At 48.4% G+C, this 18,616-nt stretch overlaps 2 protein-coding genes across 4 annotated transcripts; one reads left to right on the forward strand and one right to left on the reverse strand.

Moving 5' to 3' along the window:
• The first annotated feature begins 212 nt into the window (after positions 1-212).
• Positions 213-5,518, forward strand: LOC124489043 (transmembrane O-methyltransferase homolog). Of its 2 annotated transcripts, XM_047051667.1 has the most exons (5): positions 213-718; positions 2,935-3,034; positions 3,470-3,605; positions 3,925-4,121; positions 4,349-5,518. In XM_047051667.1, the coding sequence occupies exons 3-5, from the start codon at positions 3,560-3,562 to the stop codon at positions 4,748-4,750; spliced, it is 645 nt and encodes a 214-aa protein (XP_046907623.1). In that variant the 5' UTR covers positions 213-718; positions 2,935-3,034; positions 3,470-3,559; the 3' UTR covers positions 4,751-5,518. The 2 variants fall into 2 exon arrangements, with proteins under 2 accessions (XP_046907623.1, XP_046907622.1); XM_047051666.1 differs by lacking the exon at positions 213-718 and having other exon boundaries at positions 2,941-3,034; positions 3,470-3,732.
• pcdh12 (protocadherin 12) lies at positions 4,967-17,652 on the reverse strand. Of its 2 annotated transcripts, none has more exons than XM_047051665.1 (4): positions 14,102-17,652; positions 12,209-12,297; positions 10,426-10,571; positions 4,967-6,311 (listed from the first exon to the last, which is right to left on the reverse strand). In XM_047051665.1, exons 1-4 carry the CDS (start codon positions 16,958-16,960, stop codon positions 5,890-5,892), a joined length of 3,516 nt encoding a protein of 1,171 aa, XP_046907621.1. In that variant the 5' UTR covers positions 16,961-17,652; the 3' UTR covers positions 4,967-5,889. The 2 variants fall into 2 exon arrangements, with proteins under 2 accessions (XP_046907621.1, XP_046907620.1); XM_047051664.1 differs by having other exon boundaries at positions 12,209-12,300; positions 14,102-17,651.
• Positions 17,653-18,616: the final 964 nt, after the last annotated feature.

The raw sequence follows: 18,616 nt of genomic DNA on the forward strand, positions 1-18,616 counted from the left end.
GTAAGCCATGCGTTGCGGTTTTTCAATTGAAAGTCAGGGAGTGATTACCCGTTGAATGAAATATTATATACTTAAATAAATATTTTTTTCCGGGTTATTTACAGCCTTCATGTTAGGTCTACACCCCATAAACTCCAATGCATCAATCGATCTAGTGTGGAAAAGTGTAACTAACTTAATATTTATTTAGTCGTTAGTAGGCCTAACTTCTCATTTATTCAACCATTTAATCAACAAATATATGTTAAAAATATCAGCTTCTGAGTAATTAAAATAGCAAAAAAAGCCCTAACGCTAAAAACATGACAATTTCCCTTTGGCCTCAATAATATTGGAGAAGGATTCTAGTTTATTCAGCCTTTATCGCCTCTTAGTGGAGATCATCCGGAAAGACAGATGGGAAAGTGGGAGGTGCACGCTCAAGTTCCTGGTTGCATGGAAACAGGTGTGCTTGTGGGTCGGAGCTAACTAGAAATAATCTGTACACCGCACAGTTTGACTATGTTGCTATTCTAAACTAGATTACTGGATTTAACAAATTAGTTTAATTGCTTGTTATTGAATTATTTTCGACAAAGTGCAGTGATTGCATGGATATTATTATTATTATAGCCTATGTTGCATAGAAACAACCAGTAGGCTATTGTACTCAGTCGTACAATAGGAGTAGATCAAGCCGAGGAAAACCAAGATACCGGAGCGTGTCATTTGTTTCTGACAGAGCCGCAGTAGGAGCTAAATCTTTTTTTGCGTTTTGGACGTCCATATGGACGTCCATAGACTGACGGCGATGGCTGCTGATCTTTGCATGGATGGACGGACGGCGATGCTGTTCAGAGTGCCGTCCATAGAGGGAGCAGATATTTTGGACGGCGTCATAGCCGTCCATATGGACGGCGATGCTGTTCAGAGTGCCGTCCATAGAGGGAGCAGATATTTTGGACGGCGTCATAGCCGTCCATATGGACGGCGATGCTGTTCAGAGTGCCGTCCATAGAGGGAGCAGATATTTTGGACGGCGATGGATTAGCAGGGACGTCCCTCGTGCCGTCCATAGAGGGAGCAGATATTTTGGACGGCGATGGATTAGCAGGGACGTCCCTCGTGCCGTCCATAGAGGGAGCAGATATTTTGGACGGCGATGGATTAGCAGGGACGTCCCTCGTGCCGTCCATAGAGGGAGCAGATATTTTGGACGGCGATGGATTAGCAGGGACGTCCCTCGTGCCGTCCATAGAGGGAGCAGATATTTTGGACGGCATCATAGCCGTCCATATGGACGGCGATGCTGTTCAGAGTGCCGTCCATAGAGGGAGCATATATTTTGGACGGCGATGGATTGAATGTTTAGCAGGCTGTTGAGCTAACAGAACTGCCGAAGGCTACCATAGCATGTAGCTAGCTACATTAACTTTGGATGACTCAATCTTTTGTCAAGTTAATTTGTATGAATTGCATGTTAGTGCAATATTTACGCCTTTATTCTGTTTTTTTTACATAATCAGCAGTATGATCTCATGACAATATAGACTTGAAAAACAATATGTTATGGTTTGGGTTTGCCTATAGGCTACATTTATTTTAATTATTTCGAGAATTGTTAATAAAGACTCATTTAAAAGGTTAACATTGTGTTATGACCCTATGAAATACATTGCCATTTAGGTCTTTTAAACCGTCAGTTTAAAGTGTTTTATGGGTGGATTTGAAGCCACCAGTCAGTAGCTCCAATCTTGCGCACGAACTTTGCGCACGGAGACAAACGCAAAACAACAAACACTCGCTTGGAGCGGAGACCAATGCAAAACACAATACGATGTGTTGAGCCAAACCAAAGCCGTCAAAGGCTACCATGAATGTAGCTACAGCAACCGTGGATGACTCAATAAGTTTTGTCACGTTATTTTGTATTAATTGCATTTAAGTGAAGGCTATATATTTACGCCTTTATTTTATTTTTAACATACAAAAGTAGGCCAATCAACAATATAATCTCATGACAATACAGACTTGAAAAACAATATGTTATGGTTAGGGTTTGCCTAGATATAGGCTACATATATTTTAATTATTTCGAGAATTGTTAATAAAGACTCAATTAAGATTTTAACATTGTGTTATGACCCTATGAAATACATTGCCCTTTAGGTCTTTTAAGCCGTCAGTTTAAAGTGTTTTATGGGTGGATTTGGAGCCACCAGTCAGTAGCTCCAATGTTGCGCACGAACCACTTTGAGCGGAGACAAATGCAAAACGTAATAGCCTATGGGCCTAACACTCCAAATGTTAACCTTTTAAATGAGTCTTTATTAACAATTCTCGAAATAATTAAAATAAATGTAGCCTATAGGCAAACCCAAACCATAACATATTGTTTTTCAAGTCTATATTGTAATGAGATCATACTGCTGATTATGTAAAAAAAACAGAATAAAGGCGTAAATATTGCACTAACATGCAATTCATACAAATTAACTTGACAAAAGATTGAGTCATCCAAAGTTAATGTAGCTAGCTACATGCTATGGTAGCCTTCGGCAGTTCTGTTAGCTCAACAGCCTGCTAAACATTCAATCCATCGCCGTCCAAAATATATGCTCCCTCTATGGACGGCACTCTGAACAGCATCGCCGTCCATATGGACGGCTATGATGCCGTCCAAAATATCTGCTCCCTCTATGGACGGCACGAGGGACGTCCCTGCTAATCCATCGCCGTCCAAAATATCTGCTCCCTCTATGGACGGCACTCTGAACAGCATCGCCGTCCATATGGACGGCTATGACGCCGTCCAAAATATATGCTCCCTCTATGGACGGCACTCTGAACAGCATCGCCGTCCGTCCATCCATGCAAAGATCAGCAGCCATCGCCGTCAGTCTATGGACGTCCATATGGACGTCCAAAACGCAAAAAAAGATTTAGCTGCCTCTCCAGAGCCGTCACAACCTGTTAATGTCATTAGCTAGTGACCAGCTAGCTACACAACCATCATCGTCCTTCGTATATGTTTTAGACCCAAACACATCTCACGGTAGGTGATGTTAATGTAGGCTACTATGGTCTGTTTAGTCCAGCACTAGTCTGCGTTTTAATAGCCAACAGATAGTACTGTTACAGGCAAATGTGGTCCTTTTTTGTTCATACACTCAATTTCCCGCAGATGGCGCTATACTGCAACTGTTGTTGTGTCCTCTCTCTATCTCTGTCCTCTCTCTATCTCTGTCCTCTCTCTATCTCTGTCCCCTCTCTCTCTCTATCTCTGTCCTCTCTCTCTCTATCTCTGTCCTCTCTCTATCTCTGTCTCTCTCTCTCTGTCCCCTCTCTCTCTCTCTATCTCTGTCCTCTCTCTCTCTCTCTGTCCTCTATCTCTGTCCCCTCTCTCTCTCTATCTTTGTCTCTCTCTCTCTCTGTCCTCTCTCTATCTCTGTCTCTCTCTCTGTCTGTCTCTCTCTCTGTCTCTCTCCAGACCGATGTGGACACTGTGCGTCTCCCTTTCTCTAGTTCCGGCGCTAGTGCTACTATCGTCATCCCGTTATCGGGTCTCTTTGACCGCGCTATGTTGGCGTGTGTTGCATCGGTTGCTGAAGTCAGCTCGGAGACAGGTATGTGTAAGGAGCACACACGCTTTCGTGTTTTCCAACTGCACCCACGGCAAGCCTGACAGTGTCCTGGACACCTTTGACCTCTATGCAGAGACTCACCCCTCCCTTAGCCTCTGCCCACAGGAAGGTCAGTAACAGGACATGACTCCTACTTGTATTTCCAACACTGGGCTGGGTGAATCCAGAAAGAAATGAGTAACTTCTCTCTTTCTCCTGTCCTTCCTACCCTCACTCTCTCCTTTCTCCTCTCACTGTCTTCCTTCTCTCCTCTCCACCACCACCCTGACCCCACCTTCCCTCCACCCCGCCTCCCTCCCAGGGGAGGTGCTGGATGAGGCGGTGAGGCGTGTTGCTCCTCGGTGTGTGCTGGAGCTGGGGACCCACTGTGGCTACGCCTCCATCCGGATCCTGCGCCTGCTGCCCCCTGGTGGCCGGCTGCTCACGGTGGAGCAGGACGCTCAGAGCGCTGACCTGGCAGAGGAACTCATACTGGTGGCTGGCTTCAAGCACACCCAGGTACACACACACACACACAGGTACACACACACACACAGGTACACACACACACACAGGTACACACACACACACACACACACACAGATTAACCTACTTTTGTACAAGTAAATTATGGATTTTCTTTTCCATGTTTGTAATGTGCAATAAAAGAAAACATCTTGAAATCTTGAAAAAAGAGAATAAGGCATATGGACCTCAGTACCTTTGGACTCCCTCTCCTCCTCCAGTTTCAGATCCTCAACCAGCCCTCAGCGGAGGCAATCCCAGCCCTCAGCACTCATCTGGGGCCGAAGTCCCGCCTGGACATGATCCTGATGGACCACGACCCCCAGCGGTACCTCCCTGACCTGCTGCTCCTGGAGAGGCAGGGCCTCCTCAGCCCGGCTGGCAGCGTGCTCCTGGTCTGCTGCCCCCAGGGGCCCCAGAGCCTCTCCCCCCTGCTGGAGCACCTTGGGGCCCAAGCCTGCTCTGTCAGGGCCCAGGCCTGCTCTGTCAGGGCCCAGGCCTGCTCTGTCAGGGCCCAGACCTGCTCTGTCAGGGCCCAGGCCTGCTCTGTCAGGGCCCAGGCTCCAGGCCTGCTGGAGCTGAACTGTCACTCAGACCACCATGATGGAGGGGAGGGTTCATAGTACGGTTGTGTCTCGTGTTAGGTTTGACATATTGTGATTTTGTGCTCGATTTTGTGATGGTGACATTGGCTATTTTGTTAGTTGTTAATTTGCATGGAATACTGTGATTTAGTGATTTTTGTAATTCCATCATTTGGTCATTATTTGATGAGGAGTCTTGACTCAATTGTTAAAATTTTTGTAGTCATCAAAATCATTTTAAGGTAAATACTAATGCATATTTTCTACTGTGATTATTTTATTAAAATGTAATATAAAAGATTATGTACAAGGTGCTGTTGGTTTGATTTGTGGCAACAACAAAACAACAACCTCAAAATGTTACAGTCTCTGTCCTGGGCAACATATTATTGAACAGTTTTGTGTATAAAATCAATAACTTAACCACAATTCCAAAGTCAAATATCCTTGATGTGTAGTGTAATCATCGAAAAGATACATTAAAAACACATTTTTACTCACTACACGTTTTTTTCAGTAGCTAAGGAATTTACTTGTGTAAATACAAACAGGAGTGGATAATGGAGATGTTTTTAAAGAGCCAGTACGGAAGCGTCTACAGACGAGGTCCATTGTGACAGAAATGTCCACATTCCTCCTCAGGAACAGGCCTTCCAGTCGTTAGTGTTTAGTCTTGAGGAAACACAAAGACATTTCCTCCTTTCTCCCGGTCCAGGGGGCTTTCGAACCCGGACACTCACGGATGTGTCAGAGACAGAAACAAAGCACTGTGTTATGACTCCCACAGAAACACTACATTCAGAGAACGATACAGAGATGAGGGTTTGCAACATGACGACTGCACACCCTGTGCTTTGAGGTGTTACTTTCTGTCGAGTGTGTGCAGTGCTCAGGTCAACACCTCTCTCCTCCCGTTAGCCTTGACCTGTTCCAGACAGGGAGAGCTTTGGAAGGAGAGAGAGAGACAACTCCCAACTGAGACGCTCAGAGAACCAGAGGTGAATTTACAGTCCTTTTCATTTCAATAACAAGGCAAAAATGCTTGACGTAATTTCTCAAACATAGGCTGCAGTATATTTTAAAGAGACAATATACTCATGAACCAAAAACAAAACAAAAGGTCCACAGAGTGTCTTTCCAAATGTCCTCACAAAAAAAAGCCCTTTAACCCACAGGCTTCAACACTGAGCAAGAGAGGGCCTCTTTTCTGGGTTCCCAGAGTTCCTCATACCGCTGGGGGCCCCGCTGGGGGTCCCGCTGGGGGTGGGCGCGGCCCCGTCCAGCCCCAGAGAGCGGCGGTAGGCGGCCGACAGTCTGTAGAGCATCTCAGCAGAGGGGCGGGGCTGGGCATCAGCCTTCTGGGACAGCAGCATCTCAAACAGCGTGCTCACCTCCGACAGCAGGGCCCCCCCCAGGGGGCCAGAGGGCTCGGGGGTCTTGCCGAAGGTGGAGAAGGTGGAGTCGAGGCTGTCGGGGGGGCAGAGGTCGTCGGGGGACGGTGGCCCGTTGGGGACAAACATGTTGTCGTGGTAATCGGCCGTGAGGGGGAGGGAGAGACGGGCCAGCCACGAGGGGTCTTCTATGTCGGCGAATACGTCGTCTGATGGAGGAAGGAGAGAGTGAGGACAGACGGAGAGAGAGTGAGAGAGAGAGTGAGGAGAATGCAGAGCCACAGAACAAAACTAAACAAAAACTCCAGGACTGTAGCTGTGTGATGGATATAGGTTTGTGTTTCTCTTTCGTTTACTTATGAAACTGGAAGTCCTCAAACTGAGAACCCAAATGAAATCTGAGGTAGGGGTGCAACGATTATCTGGCATGTCAACAAGAACAACCAAGACCCAAGCAAACTTAATAAAAAGGAGCTTATGGAGCCAGAGGCCCAATCTCACTGAACATTTCACTCAGAAAATTGCTGGATGTGGGGTGACAACAGGATGGAAGAAATCTCAGAATGAGTATATTGATCTTCCTGTTGTGAACAGGCACTTCCTGCTGTCCTGTGTCTCCTGGGGAAGTGGTTGGTCTAAAACGAGCACGTACACACTTCAAACTGCCGACATACCCCACACATACCCCACTAACTAACCCGTGTTCAGCATTCCAGACTTTCTCTATAGGTGTGTGAGAGGGGTGTGGCTGAATGTCTGTGGGCGACGTTTAGCCAAAAGTCAGTTTGGAGGTTTGAACCATTACATTGTCTTTCATGTTTCACATCCTCTCAGCTTAAATTGTGTTAAAATTCCTGTCTTTATTAAATCTACAGACATTTACAGAACAGGAAGAAAAGAGAGAAAGGATGACTGTTGACTGATTGGAAAGAAACTAACTGAATGGAATGAAGGATCATTTTCTGAGGGTGATGACCCTGGGAATAAATTAATAAAGGTTTACATTGATGATTGAATGAAGTCCTGTGAGCCCAGCCAAGGCCAGCTGTTGACAGTGACTTTACGCAGAACTGTAGCAGGTTATTGAAAGACTTCCTCTTTGTTTCAACCCCTCTCACCTTAACTAGATTCTCCTTGGTTTAATCTAATCAGGCTCGTTGCCTAAAAAGAACCGAGCCGAGCCTTGCTTTTCCTGTGGTCTCTTTCATCTAATCACAACCAGATCTCTGAAAGCTTGAAACACACACACACATTCACATACACTCACACACACACACACACACACACACACACACACGCACACTCACAAACTAACACGCACACAACTTCGTGACACTGACAGCCCAAGAAGTTAAACGTCTCTCTGTAAGATAAACAGGTCTTTATCCTGCGGTGTTTCTGCTACAGTGTGCAGACCATCCTACCCTGATCCCCACTTACCCTCCAGCAGCAACACATTTCACCAGATCCTTTCAGCGATGGTTATAATCAGCAGTGTTTGTTTGGAACGTTCAAAGCGTCTTTAAAACACTGGTTTTTGAAAGAGAGTGAATGAAGAGTGGTTTTTCTTAGCTTTTTGTTTTTTGCTCAAATTGTTTAACCGCACAGGAGTCATCAAAGGAAACAGCACTGACTCTGTAAAGTCTCTTTCATGTAGTCACCTGTGACGGCCCGTGGAGAGAGTCTACCTGACAGGGCTGGTGTTCTCAGTCACACTCTGAGCTGCTCCCAGATGAAGGCAGGGAGCTGGGTCTGCATGCTCTACTGCCTCTGCTTGGCTCAGAGTCAGAAGAGTCAGTGATCAAACGAACCCTCCCCTGCCCACATCAGACACAAGACCGCCTCACTAGCTAGTAGTCTGGACTAACACATTACTGTAGACAGCAAGAGAGAGGCCTCACTAGCTAGTAGTCTGGACTAACACATTACTGTAGACAGCAAGAGAGAGGCCTCACTAGCTAGTAGTCTGGACTAACACATTACTGTAGACAGCAAGAGAGAGGCCTCACTAGCTAGTAGTCTGGACTAACACATTACTGTAGACAGCAAGAGAGAGGCCTCACTAGCTAGTAGTCTGGACTAACACATTACTGTAGACAGCAAGAGAGGCCTCACTAGCTAGTAGTCTGGACTAACACATTACTGTAGACAGCAAGAGAGAGGCCTCACTAGCTAGTAGTCTGGACTAACACATTACTGTAGACAGCAAGAGAGAGGCCTCACTAGCTAGTAGTCTGGACTAACACATTACTGTAGACAGCAAGAGAGAGGCCTCACTAGCTAGTAGTCTGGACTAACACATTACTGTAGACAGCAAGAGAGAGGCCTCACTAGCTAGTAGTCTGGACTAACACATTACTGTAGACAGCAAGAGAGAGGCCTCACTAGCTAGTAGTCTGAACTAACACATTACTGTAGACAGCAAGAGAGACGCCTCGCTAGCTTTACTAGCTAACTGTCTGGGCTAAAACACATCAGGTTGGAAAATTCCATCTTGGCTCCTTATCTTGTTATTTTGCAGCAGCTGTTCTGTAGATATCCTCACATTCTCTTTCTGACACTCTCCCTCTATCTCTCCATCTCTTACTAATCTTTAACTATTCTACTGTTTGCTACCCCCCACCTCCTCCACCCCTCCTCCTCCTCCACCCCTCCTCCTCCACACTCTCTATCTCTTCATCTCTCCTGATCCATGACTCTGCCTGTCTAAGACTTCATTAGACCTGGCCTACCAACAGGGAGACCCTAAATCCTTTAGAAAACAATTAACTTCTTATTGGAACCAGAGGAGACCTGCTTAACACACACACACACACACACACAAACATACACACCGAACATAGACACACAGACAGAACCACACACACAAACACACACACACACACACACACTAGAAACATGTTTGATGTGGTGAAGTCCCATTACGTGGTAGGTTGACCAGAACCACATCCAGACACCCACATGAAGTGCTGTAGTTACTGTAAAAGCTTGATTCCAAGTGTCAGATCTTCCTTCAACCAAGTCACAAAATCAGAGCATGCTTCTTATAGCAACCATGATCACCAACACAGACATTACTGGTTATGTATGGGCATGCTTCTTATAACAACCATGATCACTGACACAGACATTACTGGTTATGTATGGGTTCTCAAAACAAAATCTGTAAACTCATCTGGGGGAAAATAAGACTTTTGGTTAATGATACAACAACTAGGGTTGGACAGTAAAATGTTATCTATCACCCGTCTGCTGTAAGATTTACGGTTCTGGAATATGGAGGCCAAACAAAGGAAAGTTGATTTCAAAGAGGAGAACAGTGAGAGGTGAAACTGAGACTGACGAAGGGGTGTTGAAGAGTTCTCACACTGAACGACACACACACACACACACACACACCTACGTTGACACAGTGTCTAGCAAGAAGAGAGACAGAAGTGAAACATGATATGAGAATCAGAGCAGAGCTATCTGTTCACAGCTGTGGAAACCACAGCCTCAGTGTTGAGAGAAGAGTGTGTGTTTGTGTAACGCGAGTGTGTGTATGTATATGCCTGTGTGTGTGTGTGTGTAAAAACACTAAACACTAAAAGGTCTCCTTGGTAAAGGCAAAAATGTGTTGCCATGGGAACGGGCGGCTTTCACAAAGCAAGAAACCTCAAAGACCGTGATCTTCTCACACACACAAGTGCCAGACTAGCCAGCTACCTTGCGAACGGAGGCCCAGGGCAGAGGTGACTCAAGCGCAACACTGCACGCACACACACAGAGCAAATTTTTTGTCGATGTAATTTGACTAGTAGACTAAATCAACAGAGTTACAGAAATCAAAAAGTTGTACAAATCACCGTATTAAAAGCCTGAGGTGGTCTGATTATTGAGGAGAGAAAAAAGTGTTTCCTTTGATTCAGGAGGATAAAGACAGGCCGTGGTCAGAGCGTGACTCTGGGAGGACAAAACACGGAAGGAAATCTGTGTTTACTCTGTGCAAGCTGAGCCACATCCAGCTACCTAGGGTGGCTGAATGTATATATTAATGTCTATCTTTAAGACTGAGGGAATGCCCGTTTCAAATATCATGCTGTGATTGAAGGAGACGGCCTCACAGAGAGAGAGGGATGTTCTGAGGATACTGATGGTATTTCATCTTCTGTGTTTATGTTTATGTATGTAAAACAAAAACTAACTTCTTTCAGTGTGACAGTGAACACAATTACCAAAAACATTGTATAACCCTTTTTACACATCTTTACCAAAGTGTGCCAATAATTCTGGAGTGAACTGCCTGTACTAGACACACATACGGACGTTGTCCGTCCTTACCGGTGTTCAGCAGGCTATTGAGGCCCTCTCCCAGCAGGGGGTCAAGGGGGGATTCTCGGTCTGGTTCCCAGTCCATATCCCCGGCCTCGCTCTCTCCATGCCCGCTGTCCTTGGTGCTGTGCCAGTCTGTGTCCTGGGCACCAGACCTGCAGGGGGGCAGAGGATGTAGGTCACAGTCAGAGAGGAGCACATTTTGTGTGCGGTGTTTGTATGGAGACAAGAAAAAGAGGAAAGCGAATGAGAAAGGAGGAGAGGAAAGAAAGGAGGAGGAAGGAAAGAGAAGAGCAGTGTGTCTGTGCTGCTGACACTGATAGCTGTTCTCTCTAACATTCTGTGAAAGGTAATACCGTGTGGTATTTCGAAGTGCTTGGCAACACCGAGCCAGTGTAAGACCTCTCTAGCGATTCTGATCTTGGTTCCCAGACTGATACTCCAGAGGCTTTCACAGTTTAATGATAAAATGTCATGAAAGTTGGAATCAGGGTGAAAGAGCGACATCCCGTTCCTCTGATTCAGAGTCTGGCACCTGATCTCTGACAGGAGGAGTCACTCTGAAGGAGATAAAGACCACCGCACACCCAGCAGGCAAACACAGAGGCACTCGACGACCAAGGGAGTCAGACATTACACCTAACACAGACACCCAGGTAGAAAGAAATGACTCATCACGTTTGTCAACTGGGTTCAGAATCCTGTGAGGAAAGTTTCTTCATCTGACACGAAAGCTTATGTCATCTGTGTGACAACACTGTGGTCTCCAGGCGGGCTTGTTCCTGCTGGACAGAGGTGAATCAGGGCTCTTTGGTGGGGCCTGAGTGCTGCTCTAACTTGCCCCCTGGCTGACTGGCATCTCAATGGTCTGACACACACTTCCTGAAACAGCCAGACTGAGGACTAAAGGGGAGATGAACAAATCTAATCCAGTTTGTCATGAATAGCCCTTTTTACAAACAATGTCACAGAGGCAAATGTACACACATCCTTCCCTCAAGTAGAAGTACGGATACTCCTGTAAAAAAAATCTCTGGTAAATAGAGAAGCCTGACACAGAGTATGGCAGAGTAGAGCAGAGATTTTTTTCCACATTTCAAAACTTTTTTTTCAAAACGTATTTGTGCTCACAACACAAAAAAGGTTTTAGTTTTAAGCCATGTTTTATTTTTTTTAACTTTTTTTGCCAATATTTTTCTTGTTACCCTTTACCTTGCTCCATGGTAGCTTTGCATAGTAGCTTGCGTTTGTTGTGCGTGATAGCCAGGAAATGAAAAAAGGCACGCAATGACAAGAAATAATATTTATCATGCCACCAAATACAGATTTGTACTTTTCTGTTTAAAGTTGTTTAAGTTTTTTTACATATTTTTTTCCCAAACCCTTTTGGGACAAAAAGTATTTTGTTTTATCCCAACTTGTTTTTTCCAAACCTTTTTTTCACAATACAAAACGTTTCTTTGTTTCATCCAAACTTTTTGTAAAATATGTTTTAAACTTTCCAAAACTTGACAATAAATGATAGTGATCATGCCCCCAAATACAGATTAAAACTAAAGTAAGGAGCTTGGCTTTGAAATGTAAGAAGTAGAAAGTACAAATATTTGTGTATAAACAAATATCTGTATCTTTTTTTTTTCCAAAAGAAAGAAAGGGTGAGGAGAAGAGTGGGGGAGATGGAGAAGAGGGGAGGAAAGGGAGAAGAGGGAGGAGAAGAGATAGGAGAAGAAGGACGAGGAGAAAGAGAAGAATGGAGGATGGGGGGAAGAGAGGGAGGAGGGATGACGCTCACCTGCCAGCTCGATGGGAATACTTGTTACCGCGGAAGTTGGGTCTTGGATGCAGCTGCCCCTGATGAAGGAGGGAGAGGAGCTGGGAGACCTGCTGGAGGAGGAGGAGGAGGAAGAGTTAGACCCAGACAGCAGTATAATAACAGCTGTGAGCAGACCATGTCCCTAGCCTCAGACACAGACACAGAGACACAAAGCTAACCAGAACTGAATCCCAAACATAACAACCTGGGGCAAGACCGGGAGTTTTGGTCATCATGGGTACAAGACAAACAACTGGTTAGAACAGAGACTTTGTGAGAAACCTTCAGGTCAGCAGGGATCATTCAAAACACAACGTGAAAAAGCAGAGACAGGTAGTGGATGGGAGTGCCATAACAGCGGAGAGAAAACACTGGTGATTTATGGGAACCTCTTCAACCTGTCTGTCTCAGTGCTGCCCCCTCAGCCCTGGGACGACCTAGCAGAGCGGTTTCTGCTGACGCTCTGGTTCTGGGAGCGGATGTTGGCTATGACAGAGAGAGGAAACACTGGCTTGGTGAGATGTGTGTTTCTGTGTGTCTGTGTGCATGAGAGAGAGAGAGAGAGAGAGAGAGAGAGAGAGAGAGAGAGAGAGAGAGAGAGAGAGAGAGAGAGAGAGAGAGAGAGAGAGAGAGAGAGAGAGAGAGTGTGGGTGCGTGTGTGTGGGGTTGTGTGTGTGCAGAAGTGGAGAGGTGGTGTGTGTGGACAGGAAGGTTCTTCTACGCATAGGGCTATTCTTCTCTGACCTGCTTCCTTCCAGGATGAACCTCTGAAATGTGGACAGGCAGAGAGGGAAACCCCCCCCAGGCAGACAGCCCCTTCCTCCAGGACCTCAGGGGAGAGGCCTCAGGGGCCAAGCGACCAACTGGGACCAGGGGTGGGTGTTGGGGAGGGAGATGGGGTAAGTAATGGGGAGAAGGGGTGAGTGTTGGGGAGGGGTGAGTGTGGGGGGGGAAGGGAGGGTGAGTGTGGGCGAGGAAGGGAGGGGTGAGTGGGGGAGGGAGGGGTGAGTGTGGGGAAGGGGGGGTGAGTGTGGGGGAGGGATTGTGAGTGTGGGGGAGGAAGGGAGAGGTGAGTTGGGTTAAGACTCGCTCTCTTCCTGCTCTTCGAGGGATTCATGTGAGGCTTCAGACCGATCCAGGCTCTTTGTCCGGAGGGTGTCGACCAGCACAGCACTCTCAGACATGCAAAACCAGAGATACACAGTTGCTGTTTTCTTTCACCCACAGTGAGCTCAGGAATAGCAATCTAGGCCACTGGCAACTGTGGACTCGCAGTCCATACGTGTCAGAACAGTGTTGCTTTGCACTACAGACATATCACTCTACAGACACATCACAGCTTCCCTGGCTGGGGTTACCCCCTCAGAGAATCTCTGCATTTTCCCTCATTCTACATGAATCTGTCATGTGATATAGAGAGAAAGGGATCTGTGTGATGACTCGGGGGCATGGGAGCAGGATTACAGCTTCTGACACACGAGCACCTGAATCAACTCCAGGCTCGGGATGTCAGCTGTCCCTCCAGGGTAACTATGGAAGTTAAACACCAGGCCAGAATAACAGATCATCCTTTAGGGAAAACTAGGTGGTAAAGATCTGCTTTCAGGAACTTCATTTTAGATTTACATCAACATACCTGGAGGTAAATGTTTGTGTTTAAGTAAAAACACATGAGGGCATAGGAAAGAGAAAAGAAAGTCTAGAAAGAGGGAAATTTCACCGGTTATGGAAAAAAACGCTATCCTCGAGATTATTGATGATCAATTAATTAATTTGAAAGTTATTACAAAAAAAAGTTTAAATAGAACATTCAGCACATTGAATATACTGAATTTAATTGACATTTCTCTCCAAATCACGATTGTGTCGTACCTGTACTTCAGGGGAAGCAGAAGAAAGCTCAATGCCGTTTTCTCCAAAGGCAGCCATGGACAGCCGGACCAGGTTGCTCAGCATCTGCTGGTGGTCCACCGCCTCGCTCCTCCCTCGGATTTCGCCGTTCCTCGGCCTCCTGAGCGTGGCCTGGGTCGCTGGCTCCCCCTCCTCCCCTCCAGCCCTGCCCTGGGCCTCGCAGGGTCCCCTCCTCTTCAAGGTGCTGGCGTGAGACATGGAAGACGACGACGAGGGATTCCTGGCCGTCCGCAGGGTCCGGTAGGGCGTGGCCGGGGTCCGGGGGAGAGAACCGTCCAGGTCCAAGCTCCCGGGCTTGCGTAGCGTCCTGGAGTGGGAGATGGGGAGCGTGGCCCCTCCGTCCGGGTGGGGCAGGGGCGTCTGGGGGGATGAGGCCCGGGGGAGCTGCCTCTCGGTGGGCTGGTGGGCAGACACCACCGGGAGCAGCGCCTGGGCCCCACCCTCATCCTCTGAAGGCTCCTCTCTTCTCCCCCTTAGGACGGGCACCAGCTGGATGTCGGCCTTCAGGATGTGCTTCTGCGGTCGGCGAGGGTGGCGGGTGTAGGTGGACTCGGCCTGTCGGCAGTTGTACGCCCGGTTGTCTCGTTTCTCCGGGCGGCAGAAGGTGGTTACCAGGGCTACGGCCAGGAGCAGCAGGAGGCAGGTGGCACCTAGGCAGATGGCCAGCATCATGGTGAAGCTGAGCTGGCCGCGGTTGCCGGGAGACGAGTTCTTGAGATGGTCCTTGAGGTTGATGAAGGTGACCTCCAGCCTCGCTCTGGTGGCCAGGCTGGGAGTGCCCTTGTCGGACACTGAGATCTCCACCTTGAAGGTCTTGCCGATGAGCTCCGTGGCGTTGGAGGTGTTGACGTACAGCTGTCCCGTGCTGTCGTCCAGCCTGAACAGGCCGGTCGGGTTCCCATCTGTGATCAGGTAGGTGAGTTTCCCGTTCAGTCCAGAGTCAGGGTCACTGGCTTTAATGGTGGTGGCCAGGAATCCTTTATGTCCATCTGTGAACGAGTGGCCGAACGGAGAATCCGTAGAACCGTCCTCCATACTGGTTCCCAGTTCAGTGACGATCTCCCCCTTGTCGGCGTTGACGGGGACACTGACAGAGCAGACGCCCCTCTTCAGCGCTGGCTCACTGATGACAGGAGGGTTGTCGTTGAGATCCTGGATGTCGATCAGAACCGTGGCCGAGCTGCTGAGAGGGGGATGTCCCTGGTCTGCGGCCTCCACAACAAAGGAATAGGAACGGGAAAGCTCGTAATCCAAGGACTGTTGGACACTGACGATTCCACTGGTGGGGTGGATGGAGAAAGAGGCCGTCGGCGTCCCCAGTTCGTTGGATTCCTGGATGGAGTAGGACACCCTCCCGCTCAGCTCCAGGTCCACGTCGTGAGCTTCCACTCTGAGCACGGGCAGGCCGGGGGCGTTGTTCTCCTGGATGGACGAGCGGTAGTGCGACCTGGAGAACACGGGCGCGTTGTCGTTCTCGTCCAGCACGTGCACGGCCAGGTGTCGGACGCAGGAGAGAGGGGGGTCTCCGTGGTCCTGGGCGATCAGGGTGACGTTGTACTCCGTCACCATCTCCCGGTCCAGGGTGCCGTTGGTCACGATGGTGTAGTAACCGTGGCTCTTCTTGAGGCGGAACGGACCGGAACCGGGCTGGATCTTGGCACGCACCTTTCCGTTGTCACCGGAATCGGCGTCCGAAACCATCACCAGCGCCAGGAAGGTGTCCATGGGCGCGCTCTCTGACACGGTGGCCACCGGGGAGTCGGGCTGCGTCCAGGTGACGTGGATCCTCGGGGCGTTGTCATTGATGTCCCGCAGCTTGACGTGGAGTTTGCAGTGGGAAGGGATGGCGTTGGGGCCCAGGTCACGGGCCTGGAGGTCCACCTCGTAGGAGTGCTTGGCCTCATAGTCCAGGGGGCCCTGGAGGGTCACCGCGCCCGTCTGGGGGTGCACCCCAAACAGCCTCTGCACATCCGGAGGAGCGTGTTTACTCAGGGAGTACTCTACCTCCCCGTTGGCTCCCTGGTCCGGATCAGTGGCCTTCAGGTTGATGACCACGGTGCCCCGGGCCGTGTCCTCCGCCAGCTCCACAGTCGGGGTGCTGTCCTCGAATGTGGGGCTGTTGTCGTTGGAGTCCAAGATGTTGACACGGACCAGAGTGCTACCAGAGCGGGGCGGGTTCCCCTTGTCCCAGGCTGTGAGAGTCAGCTCGAAGGAGGGCTGGACTTCCCGGTCCAGCTCCTTGATCACCACCAGCTCTGCCCGCTTGCTCCCACCCGGTGCCGTGCTCACATCCAGGGCAAAGTGCTGGTTGATGGCCAGCGAGTAGGTCTGCAGGCCGTTGGGGCCGGCATCGGGGTCGACTGCACGGTCCAGGGGGATCCGCATCCTCAGCGAGGCCGTCTCAGATATCTCCACGTCCTGGTTCCTGCTGGGGAAGGTGGGGCTGTGGTCATTCAGGTCCATCACCTCCACCCTCACCCTCAGGAAGTGAAAGGAGCCTCCCTTCCTGTAGAGCACGCTGAAGGCCAGCTCACACAGGTCCGCCCCCCGGCACAGCTCTTCCCGGTCCAGAGGGTTGAGGGTGGACACGGTTCCGTCTCGTGACGCGATGGAAAAGGGCAAAGCCTGCCCGTACTCGGCCACCTGGAAACCCTCCAGAGGCCCCGTCTCTCCTCTCTGACGCAGGTCGTCCACAAGCCGGCCGACCCTGGTCCCAGCAGCCTGCTCCTCCCACACCCGGTACAGGATGGTCAGGGGCCCAGGGTCCGAGCACTGCGCCTCAGGACCGAGGCTCAGAACCAGCAGCAGTGGCAGCAGCATGACTGTTTACAATTTCTCTGATCAGACTAGGTCCTAAATGGACATAATATCTATCTGTAAATGTTTACTGTTAACCAGTTCTGAATGTGAGGTGTAGCAGCTCTAATTTATTAACTTTAGAAATACGTCTCAATCAGCCCAAAAATCTGCTAAGCATTAACTAGCACCAGATATCAGATTTTTCTCACAGAACATTTATATCTAGTTTCAGTAAAAACAAAACCCTTAAAAGAGAAAAAAAGTAAAATAACGTGAAAAAAATGGTCAACGAAACAATATGATCCTTTTGAACAACTCTTAAACCAGAATGATGTTGAATAAAGAGCTCTTCTTTAACAACCTCCTGCTCCACAGCTGAGTCAGAAGATAATGACAGAATAGTCCATCTAGAACAAACAGCTAAAGCGTCTCTCTCTCTCTCTCTACCTCACATCCCAGCGTTGCTCTCTCTCCACTGCTGCTCTAGCCTCCAGATCCTGCTCACAGCAAAGTCCACAGTCAAGTGAAGAAGTCCTGCTCTGGGAGGACACATGCTGGGAGCGACTGAGCCAATCAGAGGCAGGGGGGCGGGGCCTAGGCAGATTATTTCTGCAAACCCCCACAGAACAGAGAGATGTGGACCCTTAGGAAATCAGGAGTTAGGACAACACTGGAGTCTTTTAGAGAAACGCGATCCTGCCCTCCCTGAGTCATCCTCTGCCCTTAGCCGCCACACAATGTGCTTTCCTTCATGAAGTCATCAGGACCTGCACTCTGGGTGTTTAGGTTGCTCTGAAGGGGTATGAGGGGTTGAAGTATAGCTCTCGTGGGCCCAAGAGGTCTAGCCAGACCTGTTGTTAGTTCAGAGCTTCATGACGTATTGTCTGCACTCGCGACAGAAATCCTAAACATAGATAACTGATAAGCCTGTGGGCAACTCTAAACTTGTCTGTCTTAAGTCTTTAAGCTTTGTCAAATGTTTCTTTCGGGGAAAGACTTATTTATGTTCCTCTTTTCCACACTTCTGTAATAACACATGTAGAATTAGTTGTGTTTTTACTTCTTACACTGTATAACAAAGTCAAGGACATGGTGTGAACTATTGCTGAAAAGTTTCAAGTCGCCTCTTTCAAGGTTTTATTCTAAAAATAAAGTACTGTGTTTTCTTGTCCGTGTGGCTACAATTCAAGAATGTAAAAAAAACATCCAAATACATCAGATGTATGGGTCTAAAAGCTAAACTTATCAAATGTTTTTGCTGTGAAACAGGATTCCATTCTATGGATCTTACATGTTATTTCACATGCTTGCCTGATTAACACATATATACATTGAGATTCAATTTCACACACTGGATTTCCACGCTTTACGTGTGTCTAATTCTTATTTTCTCCACACTCTAAGAGGACTAGGACAGACATCTGAGAAAGCGGAGCTTCAAGCAGATCGCTTCCCTTCCCGGCTCGGGGGTCCTGAAACATCAACAGAAGAACCATCAACACGAGAGCCAATCAGATCCTCTCTCAGAGCAATGACGTGGGACAGGGTGATAACTCTGGGGAAGATGACAGTGGAGATAGGACGACCTGCAGTCCGCTGCTGTTAGCAGAGGCTCCGTGAAGCGGACCTGCTTCAGAGGGAATCTCCCCTCTGAGAGGTTGTCTTTGTGAGGCAGCC

The sequence above is a fragment of the Hypomesus transpacificus genome, unplaced genomic scaffold (assembly GCF_021917145.1).
Source record: "Hypomesus transpacificus isolate Combined female unplaced genomic scaffold, fHypTra1 scaffold_166, whole genome shotgun sequence".
NCBI lineage: Eukaryota > Metazoa > Chordata > Actinopteri > Osmeriformes > Osmeridae > Hypomesus > Hypomesus transpacificus.